General features: G+C 33.0%; 1 protein-coding gene across 2 annotated transcripts; it reads left to right on the top strand.

The window, feature by feature from the left end:
• The first annotated feature begins 1590 nt into the window (after positions 1 to 1590).
• On the top strand, positions 1591 to 10003 carry LOC132726200 (uncharacterized). Of its 2 annotated transcripts, none has more exons than XM_060711477.1 (3): positions 1591 to 1714; positions 5158 to 5388; positions 8003 to 10003. In XM_060711477.1, exons 1-3 carry the CDS (start codon positions 1669 to 1671, stop codon positions 8137 to 8139), a joined length of 414 nt encoding a protein of 137 aa, XP_060567460.1. In that variant the 5' UTR covers positions 1591 to 1668; the 3' UTR covers positions 8140 to 10003. The 2 variants fall into 2 exon arrangements, 1 of the variants encoding a protein (XP_060567460.1); XR_009625158.1 differs by lacking the exon at positions 1591 to 1714 and adding an exon at positions 4195 to 4349.
• The last annotated feature ends 1626 nt before the right edge of the window (positions 10004 to 11629 follow it).

Below are 11629 nucleotides of genomic sequence, written 5' to 3'. Positions count from 1 at the left end.
AAAATCTTAAGTTGTGGTTTTTGAAATTAATAAACCTATAAATTGTGTACAATGCAATAACATCTGATATGTATATTTCCTTGAAAATTTAGAATATAAAAGAACTTGCATCACATGTTCATGTACTAAATTTGACATGATTTTCTCGTGCTTGTTAACTGGTAGCCTACTGACTTTGACTGAATCTACCCATGCAACCAGTTCAGACGGGGGTCAACCAGCTTATCATGCACTGTTCACAATTCAGTCAGTACATGAAAATCTTTTTCCTTTCTTTTTTATAAATGATGGTTTTGTCCAGATTAAAAAATTCACATTTAACTTGGTAAAGGTTAAAAATAGATTAATCTGGGGGCAAAAAAGGGACTTTAGAGTCAATTAATATGAAAGACTAAAACATGGAAATTTGCTATTATACATGTATAAATGGTTGAAACTGTTACACTGAGTCGTATAAATTGACACTAACCTTTATTACTAATAATATATAGAGGATATTAAAAAAAAATTCTATAAATACAGGATTTATTTTCATTGAGTGGTATGAAAATAAATATTTCATGAGCGGCAGTAGCTGAGCTAGTAAATATCTGATAATATAATTTTCATTCTACAAGATGAATTGAATTTTCTGTTTATTATATACATTTTTATTTTTTATGTTACAATTTGAAAGACTTCACCATTAACTTTTTGTATTGGCTTTATTTAGAAGAAAGTAGTCTGACAAGACACCAGTGAAAATATGGAAAATATGTTTCACTGCAGTGAAAAATGCATTTTTACGCTGAAAATAGAGAAAATGTAAATTCGCATTTTATTTCATCAATATGTGTAGTTCTTGATATTTCATTTATAAGTACTTGTATATAATAAACTAGTACATGGCCACTGCTAATTAGTGGATTTATGTTTCATTTTTAAAGTCAAAGATACTTTAAATTGGTAATCAAACATGGCAGGTTAAATACATACATGTACACCATATAACCTGGTTAAAATCTTAATGACTATATATTTATACTAAGTATACAAGTATACATACTAATTAAATGTATGTTATGTTGGTTTTATCACTTGTGACTCACATATATAATAGAGGGGATTTTTTTTTTTGGTTTCATAACACAGTTATCTATCATGACATAATAGAATGTTAAAAAATTGCACCAGTGTGATTTTGACTAAAGTTAAATGACAGACAGACAATATTTACATTACATTTATCAAATTTAAATATAGAAAGGTGGCGTGAAAAGTTCATCTGGGGATAAAAGTTGGACCTTCAACTCATACTTGATGAGTCAAGATTGAAATAATGAAATGCAGTGGCGGGTTTGTAGGAACTAACCTTTAAGAGGTTTTCATCTTTTATGACCAGAATTATGACATGTTTATTAATTACTAATTAAGCTATATTTTTTTTACCATGTTACAAGCACCCTAATTGAAGAATATGTTCATTTCAATATACATAAAAAAGTACTGAAAAACATAAATTTCATATTCTGAACTTCATATCAGATTTCTCAACCACTGGTATTAACCTCTACACCAGTTTATGGACATTCCGACATAATAAAATGTACAGTGCATACAAAGTCCCTTGCCATTTCTTGTAGACATTCGATTGGTGGACATCACTCTAACATTAAGGAAGGGAGTAAAATGTCAAAAGTTTGTAATTCAAGGAATTGTATTCATCGCGGAAAAGGTTTGATGATTTTTCATACTTTATAGAAAGCCATAAAGTTGCTATTTAATAATTTTGTAATAATTATTGAAATATTTCCTTTTTACAAATATCTATTTTAGATAATGTACATGACTGAATGTCTATAGTTTTCATTCATGGTGCATCCAATGTCTATGTACAGTTTTCATTCATGGTACATCCAATGTCTATGTACAGTTTTCATTCATGGTACATCCAATGTCTATGTACAGTTTTCATTCATGGTACATCCAATGTCTATGTACAGTTTTCATTCATGGTACATCCAATGTCTATGTACAGTTTTCATTCATGGTACATCCAATGTCTATGTACAGTTTTCATTCATGGTACATCCAATGTCTATGTACAGTTTTCATTCATGGTACATCCAATGTCTATGTACAGTTTCCAATCATGATGCATCCAATGTCTATGTACAGTTTTCATTCATGGTACATCCAATGTCTATGTACAGTTTCCAATCATGATGCATCCAATGTCTATGTACAGTTTTCATTCATGGTACATCCAATGTCTATGTACAGTTTTCATTCATGGTACATCCAATGTCTATGTGCAGTTTTCATTCATGATGCATCCAATGTCTATATACAGTTTTCATTCATGATGCATCCAATGTCTATATACAGTTTTCATTCATGGTACATCCAATGTCTATATACAGTTTTCATTTATGGTACATCCAATGTCTATATACAGTTTTCATTCATGATGCATCCAATGTCTATATACAGTTTTCATTCATGGTACATCCAATGTCTATATACAGTTTTCATTCATGGTACATCCAATGTCTATATACAGTTTTCATTCATGGTACATCCAATGTCTATATACAGTTTTCATTCATGGTACATCCAATGTCTATATACAGTTTTCATTCATGGTACATCCAATGTCTATGTACAGTTTTCATTCATGGTACATCCAATGTCTATGTACAGTTTTCATTCATGGTGCATCCAATGTCTATGTGTCACGGTTCAGAACTGTTCACTATTTAGGGGAGAAGATGTGTAAGCGGCCGGATAGCTCAGTCGGTAGAGCCGCGGAACGGTATTCCGAGGGTCCCGGGTTCGAGTCCCGGTCAGGCTGCACAATTTTCTCACCCTGTGACATATGTACAGTTTCCAATCATGATGCATCCAATGTCTATGTACAGTTTCCAATCATGATGCATCCAATGTCTATGTACAGTTTCCAATCATGATGCATCCAATGTCTATGTACAGAACTATATACAGTTTTCATTCATGGTACATCCAATGTCTATATACAGTTTTCATTCATGGTGCATCCAATGTCTATGTACAGTTTTCATTCATGGTGCATCCAATGTCTATGTACAGTTTTCATTCATGATGCATCCAATGTCTATGTACAGTTTTCATTCATGATGCATCCAATGTCTATGTACAGTTTTCATTCATGGTGCATCCAATGTCTATGTACAGTTTTCATTCATGGTGCATCCAATGTCTATGTACAGTTTTTCATTCATGATGCATCCAATGTCTATGTACAGTTTTCATTCATGATGCATCCAATGTCTATATACAGTTTTCATTCATGATGCATCCAATGTCTATATACAGTTTTCATTCATGATGCATCCAATGTCTATGTACAGTTTCCAATCATGATGCATCCAATGTCTATGTACAGTTTCCAATCATGATGCATCCAATGTCTATGTACAGTTTTCATTCATGATGCATCCAATGTCTATGTACAGTTTTCATTCATGATGCATCCAATGTCTATGTACAGTTTTCATTCATGATGCATCCAATGTCTATATACAGTTTTCATTCATTATGCATCCAATGTCTATATACAGTTTTCATTCATGATGCATCCAATGGTTATATACAGTTTTCATTCATGATGCATCCAATGTCTATATATACAGTTTTCATTCATGGTACATCCAATGTCTATATACAGTTTTCATATATACAGTTTTCATTCATGGTACATCCATGCAATGTCTATATACAGTTTTCATTACATAGGACAATTTTTCACTATTTGAGGCCTAATAAAGGGGGGGGGGGGTCGAAAGTGCGTTGTTTCGCGTATATATGAGGTGAAAGGTTAATTTACCCAGTACATACACCGGTACCTACATTTAGTCTTTATTTTATAAATATATTTTTATAACAAAGGCTTTTTTTTTAATTATTTATAGGCATACAGTAGACTTTATTTAAGCATTGTGGACTATTGTTATTGTCCTATTATTTACTTTCGTAATGAAGATTACTGCATAATAATGAAGATTATTATTACAGCATAATCAGTTCAGCGGTACAAATATAGGCTATTTATAGATTAACTGTGTCAATGTCAACGGAAAATTATAACGGATATCATGCGGCACGCGCATGATCTATTTATAATCGTGGGATTTTCCTACATAGGTAGTTATAGTTTGACCTACATAACCTGCATGATGAAATCATGTAAACACATCATGTATATTCACGATTTGCTTTCATGGGCTTTCATTACTGATCAGTCCGCTGTTTGGAAAGCACAACAAAGTGCGATATGATAAACAATTTAATACTAAATTGTGGAATTGATAATTGGAAGCATTAAATTTTAGGTATGTTAATTGAATAATTTATCAATATTTTTCATATTATGCATAAACGATGATAAAGTGCTCGTAAAATAAGTTTTGTTTTCTATAAAAAGACTATTTTTTATACCTTTTTGTAATTAAAATATCATTTAATACCTTTCAAATATCATATCATTTTACGTTTACTTTTATTGCTTATTAATTTTCAGTAAGTACACGTGTAGAAGTAGACTAGTGTAGAAGTACATGTACAAATATTTTTTACTGTAACGATGTATGGGGTTACTATGTATAACGTTTCGGATGATGAAATAGTTTCGTTGATAATTCATTCCATATATAATCGTATTATTACCATATATGTACATATTCTAAATGAAGGTATATTTTATATATTGATCGAAATGTCCCTTTTCGTGAAAATGCACTGATTTGTAATATATTACACTTCCGTATAATAACTATTAATGTAATATGCACCGGATAATAAACAGATTAACAGATTAAGCAGTGTTGTTGTTCTTGCATTAAAGTTACAGAGGGTTTAATTACCTGTTTAATTGGTTAGAAAAATTGGTGTGAATGGTTTGTTAGAAGAACCTAAACCATTAGAAATGAGGGTCTCAGGACGTCTCATCGGACTATTTTGTTTGTTTATTTTGATTGATTTCTGATTTATACGATGCAACTCTGCACGTGTAAGTTAATACTCTTCTGGTACCAAGTTTGGATAGTGGGTTGTTTCACGTTGCTCTTCCTTTCATATTTTGTATCATTTATCAGTTTAATTATATATGAATTTTACAGAAACATATTTTTTTATTTACAGTTGTAGAAGGTAAACTACCAATGTCCCCAGATTTTGAAACATTGAAAGTGCGGTGTTACAGCAACCCAACAGGCAGCATAAGAATGACGTCACGAGGAACCGACATGCAGAAAAATAATGGGTTCGAGTCCAAGGGTCTGATTTTACTACTGATATGTGGGTTTTATGCTGTTATCCTGTTTATAGTAGCACGTTTGTTGAGCTACGCAGCATCTAAAATATTATCACCAGGTGAGACCATTTTTTTAATATTGTTATACATTAATAATTATAAAGATATATACTTGTTTGTCTTGACCTTTTAAATCTTTTCTTTCCTGTACGAAATCTGCTGTGGTCATAGTATTATTTTTACAATAGGTTTGCTCTTAAATTCACTTTGCTTGATCATGGTCATTGAAATTATACATAATTAGGTAAAGAAGTAGACGCTTGTTTTTTGTTGAGTCCATTATGTTTTGTTTATTTTATATGTTAAGGAACTAGTAGAATCTAATGGTGAATTCTCTTCAATACAGTGTTATACAAAATATAAATGACACTTAAAATGTTACTGGAAACAAATATCATTTTTATACGCCCGTTTGAAAAACGGGACGTATTATGGGAACGCCCCTGGCGGGCGGTCGGGGCGGGCGGGCGGGCGGACGGCGTCCAATTTTGTCCGGAGCATATCTCCTACATGTATGGAGGGATTTTAATGAAACTTCATATAAATGTTCACCACTATGAGGAGCAGTGTCGCGCACATGAACCAGGTCTCTAGGTCAAAGGTCAAGGTCACACTTAGAGCTCATTGAAAAATGCTTGTCCGGAGCAAAACTTCCACATGTATAGAGGGATTCAATATTACTTGGCAAAATGTTCACCATTGTGAGGCGGAGTGTCGCGTGCAAGATTCAGGTCCTTGCGGCCAAGGTCAAGGTCACACATAGAGGTCAAAGTTCAGATAAAAATATGAAGATGTGTATATGGACCATTTAGTCATCATTTATTGAGGGATTGTAACACAAATGGTCATTATCAAGACTATGGCTGTGATACATATAATTTAGGTCAATATATACAAGGTCAAGGTCACTAAAGATGATGAAATATCCAGATTTTGTAAATAGAATTTAATCAAAGGGTGACAACAAAGTTATTACTTTGTTCATAAATGACTTACACAATTACTCCCCTTGATCTATTTTCACTTTCAATTCTAAAAATAGAATTTAATCAAAGGGCATAAAATAATCCTCTTTCTTGGACTTGAGTATGTTCTAAAGAATGTAACATTTATTTACACATGTTTCATTCATTGGTCAAGATTCTTAACTGTGATAACTTTGGTGTTCTGTAGACTTGGTATTTGTTCATAAAGATCATACAGTAATTACCTTATCAAATGTAAATACTTTCTCATAGAAATTTAATTATATTTTAATTTTCAAGTAAATATCAGTTCAGCTCATTCAAAGATTAAGAATTGTAATGAAATGTATTTCCCTAGAATAAAATCTTAAATCAGAATTTTTTAGTTATTAAATTACATGTACTTTTTATACGCCCGTTTAAAAAAAGATAAAAATATGAAGATGTGTATAGGGACGATTTAATCATCATTTATTGAGGGATTGTAACACAAATGGTCATTATAATGACTACGGCTGTGACTCATGTACTTTAGGTCAATATATGCAAGGTCAAGGTCACTAAAGATGGTGAAATATCCAGATTTTGTCTGGAGCATATCTCCTACATGTATGGAAGAATTTTTATAATACTTTATGGAAATGTTCACCACCATGATATGTATTGCTCCATGCATGATCCAGGTCTCCAGGTCAAAGGTCAAGGTCACACTTAGAGCTCATTGAAAAACGCCTGTCCGGAGCAAAACTTCTACATTCATAGGGGGTTTTCAATATAACTTGGCACAAATGTTCACCATTGTGAGGCTGAGTGTCGCATGCAAAATTCAGATCCCTGCGACCAAAGTCAAGGTTACACATAGAGGTCAAAGTTCAGATACAAATTTGAAGATGGTTATAGGGACCATTTAGTCATCATTTATTGATGGATTGTAGCACAAATGGTAACTATCATGACTACAGGTGTTACACATTTAATTTAGGTTAATATTTGCAAGGTCAAGGTCACTGGAGATGATTAAATATCCAGATGTTGTCCGGAGCATATTTTCTACATGCATGGAGGAATTTTAATGTTACTTTTATAGAATTGTTCACCACCATGAGACGTAGTGCCCTGCACATAAACCAAGTCTCTAGGTCAAAGGTGAAGGTCACAGTTAGAGCTCATAGAAAAACACTTGTCTGGAGCAAAACTTCTACATGCATAGAGGGATTTCAATATAATTTGGCACAAATGTTCATCATTGTGAGGCTGAGTGCCGTGCATAAAATTCAGGTCCCTGCGACCAAGGTCAAGGTCACACATTCTGTGCATATCTTCCCTATTGATTTGTTTTAAGGTTCATTTAACAACACAGTGCCAAGAATAAAAACTTGCTTGCTAGATAACACTTATCCATAATGCCCCCATCTCCATCTAAAGCTTTTTCGTAAACGGGCGTATTTTGTGACTATGGCACCCTTGTTATAAAAGTGTTTTTTTTACCAACATTTAATTATATGTCAGTACTTTCACATATTTAACATTTGTTCATATTATGATCTCAGTGTTTAAAAAGACTGGATCGAAAAAAACAGCTGTGTTATTTACCTGCTTCTTAAGATAGATTTTATACATGTAAATTTTAATAAAATCTGTTCAGCCACTTTGACAAATTTATAAACAAAAATATCAAATAATGAAAACCTTTCTGCTTTATTTTCAGTGAAGTCAGCTATGTTCAGGGTTGAGGAAACTGAGATGTTTGTTAAAGACCTGTCTGACCAAAACAACAACAGTAGTCCAGTGTTGAAATTCAAACGAGAACAACAACAACGAACGCGGACATTTTCGCATGGTTGAAAATATCACTTGAAATTCTCATGGATTAAAACTTCATTCTCCAATGATTGGACAAGAACTTAAGCTTAAATTTGCTTAGTTTCATCCATTAAACCCTAAGGGAAAATGTGGAAATAATCATAAGTATGTTTTTAACACAATGGAAAAATGAACACAAAGGTCCAATTCTTGTGTTTTAAAAGCGGCTGGTCCAGTCTTGCTACTGTAACTGGTAATTCGTTAAAATGAATAGGTCGTTTAACAGAAAACCGAAAATTGGTATTGCGCAGGATAAAACTGTCCAAAAACTAAAATACCAACCAGTTACGTATAATGCCAGCAATATAGTGCATTTTTTATGTATCCGGTTTTGAAACAGATTGCATTATTATTCAACACGTGAATAATCACACCATGTACCAGATATGGCAAGATAATATAAACTTGACATTGAACTTTGACGCTAGCCATGAACCAGATAAAACTGGATAATGTTTACACGTTGGAAATTGTACTTTGATAAGCACCTGTATTTATGTTTATCTTATATGTCTGCTCATAGGTACAAGGACTAACTGATAAGCTGTCAAGGACAACTTTTTTGTCTGCTATGTACTTAAACATAAATTTGTGGGTCGCGATAAGAAGCGCCTTCTAGCGGTGCGACCTGAATGCATTTGAATGTTTGAGTTCTTAATTTCAAATGTAGCTAAACGCTTCTAGATATTTTTGTTTCATATCAGAAACTTACCATTTTGTATTAAACAAAGAATACTCAAACAAAATAAAACAATAGTGAACGACTTTTAATGCTATACTTTTATAGTTTAGATAAACATAAATGCAACTTTTTTAGATAGTTTGTTATTTTTATGCCAAAGAAATTAATATTGAAATAAAAGTGAGTTTAGATAAATTGTATAAAAACAATTTAATTAGTATAGATAAATTGTATAAAAATAAACAATGTAAAATAATGCAAGATGTTGATTCTCACATTTGATTGAATGAGAATATATGTTGCTTTTTTATTTGTACATTTGTGTTTAAAAATGGCATTTTTATTTTGTTTTTACTATGTATGTACATTTTGTATTTTTGAAAATTGATTATCAAAATGTTTATGATAACACGGATTTATATTATATGTAATATAAATCCGTGATGATAATATGCAAGAAAAGTTAGAAAAAAAAAACAGAAAGAAGAAAAAAATAAAATCAAAGAACCAATGCTTGTTTTTATTTCATTATTTTTATTATAAGAAAATTTATAATCGATAATGATAATTCTGTCAATTGATATGAACAAGCACCTTTTTAAATGTTGTATCGAACATTACGAAATTTGCGTCAGCAAGTCGTAATATATTGTCTTTCTGCGCATGTGCGGACCAAGGACAGTTCAGACGTCTCGAATTAAATGAAAGCAATTAATGAAGAATTTCATCTCCAAATCCCTCCCGAGGCGTGCACGTCGCGGAGAAGGCACACGGCAGGTCAAGGTCAAGTCGTCTCAAGTACCAGAGACGATTGGTTGACCTGTCGTGACTAACTCGGGAGGGTGGCGCTAACAAGAGCCGTTTTATGTTAACCGCCTGTTTGCTGCCGTCACGGAACATGATGCTTTGCCAGTATTGTATTTTCCTCCAACGAACGAAGAACAGGATAAGAAAGATCGGCTTGAAAAAACACGTCCCCGATGAGACTTCTAGAGTAGACCGGCATGGACGCTAAGATCTCGGACATATGTAATTTCCGGCGCCGAACTAAAATAAAACTAAAACACACACAAAATGTTTTGAAGAATGTAGGACCAACCAGATTAATGCAGGCAAATGACTAAACTCAAGCAAAATCACAAACCCTTTCTTAAAAAAAAACAACAACAAAAAAAAACTTTAACAAGAAGAAAAAGAAACTTTGCACGGTGATGCAAGCTTGATTACTAAAAACTTGATTTCCATAGGAAATAAAAGAGTTGCTTGTTCTAATTAGTAAACATGCTGATAACTGAATGTTTCAATATGCACGTTATTGCTTTCCATCGAATATTATTTATATGGTTATAGTTTTAAGAAAGACATTCTGACTCCAGCATTAACATCATGTTCTCAGCTTTACTAATGAATGAAGACCTCGGTTGTCCCGTACCCCATTCATTGTTTCAAGCACTTGCGAGTACCTGAGTTAAACCGCCGCTTTTTTAAGCTAGCTGGATAGCTTCCCCACGTGAAAGACTTGGGTTATTACCACAGCAGCGAGGGACAAGTGGTTGGACGTCAGTGACCTTATAATCGAAAGATAAATCAAAACAAAAATAAAATGTGAGTGCATAACAAGACCCCGAAACGATTTAAGTAAAATATTCATTAAAACTTTTGATGAGCGCAGTAAGTTCTAAGGAAAGTAAATCCCATATAATCAAGAATTCGGTTACTAGTATTTTCAGTTGTATCCCTTTCGTTATCCGACGCTTGAAACGTGGCTCGTCAGCTCTACAAAAATACCCTAACTTTTCAAATGAATTGGTTAAGGATGTGGTTATTTCAACTGACGCCAGGGTAAGTAGAGCCGAGTGCTCATCGCTGTAGATTAAAATACACTCGACACATAAGATTATTTCAAATTAGGATTTTATCCAAGGTCAGTGGTTCTATCTGCATGGTTAGCCGCTTGTGCCAGATTTACGGAGGGACAACCTCACCATCGCCATGTGACCTTTACAGTGTCAATACAGGACGATAAAGAGTCTTTGAGCCTCGGGTCGTGTATGCAAATATCTTAAACATTTCTTTTTATCAAGTTTTTGAGAATCAATTCTTTTTCCTGTCCGCTTGCTTGAACTACTTGAAGCTATAGTACATGGATGTCTTGGTTTCACATACCTCGGATATTGACTCTTTATAAATATGTCGTATAGTTGACAAAATTTAATTATTGCTGCTCCTTAGCATACAAAGGCTATAGATAAGTTCCCTATAATCGCTTCTTATGATTTATTCAAAATAACAAAAAGTGTAAGTATTTCAAGTTAGTTGATTCATTGTTTGTTGTTGTTGTTTTTTTCAAATCCATAAGGGGCAGATATAAAAGGAAGTTTTAAGATACTTGTTTTTATAGCTATTGTGATAAGAGCTTGAAACTTATCTAGTCACTTCCTGTAAAATAAAGTACATTTGTGTATTAAAAAAAATATATAAAAAAAATGAAGAAAATTGTCCCGACTCGTGTTGGACCCAAAGCGTTTATGCCTTTGTCAGTTTCTAATGTTTTTTTGTTTTTGTTTTGTTCTCTTTTTTTTGCCTTCGCAAACAACGTCCGTATCAGACAACAAACAACAAGCGGGAAATCATGGACTGAGCGTTTTTACAACTAAATAAATGAAATACCTGTGTTTCTATCTTATATTGGGATTGTTATTCCGAGGTGATGAGTAAAGTTTGACTGTTTGTCTTAAAGGTTCATTAAGCCTCAAAATGCTACTACCTTTTATCAGGGATATCTACATA

Source organism: Ruditapes philippinarum, unplaced genomic scaffold (assembly GCF_026571515.1).
Source record: "Ruditapes philippinarum isolate M1 unplaced genomic scaffold, ASM2657151v2 ctg1127_1_1_1_1, whole genome shotgun sequence".
NCBI lineage: Eukaryota > Metazoa > Mollusca > Bivalvia > Venerida > Veneridae > Ruditapes > Ruditapes philippinarum.
The sequence above is the reverse complement of the archived record's forward strand: the minus strand, read 5'-3'. Positions and strand labels throughout refer to the sequence as shown.

Bases quoted from the DNA above. Each gene is read 5' to 3' on its own strand.
- LOC132726200 (XM_060711477.1), top strand. From the start codon at position 1,669: ATGTCAAAAGTTTGTAATTCAAGGAATTGTATTCATCGCGGAAAAG. The intron at 1,715-5,157 runs GTTTGATGATTT...TTTTATTTACAG, and splicing joins TTGTATTCATCGCGGAAAAG to TTGTAGAAGGTAAACTACCA. The intron at 5,389-8,002 runs GTGAGACCATTT...CTTTATTTTCAG, and splicing joins ATCTAAAATATTATCACCAG to TGAAGTCAGCTATGTTCAGG.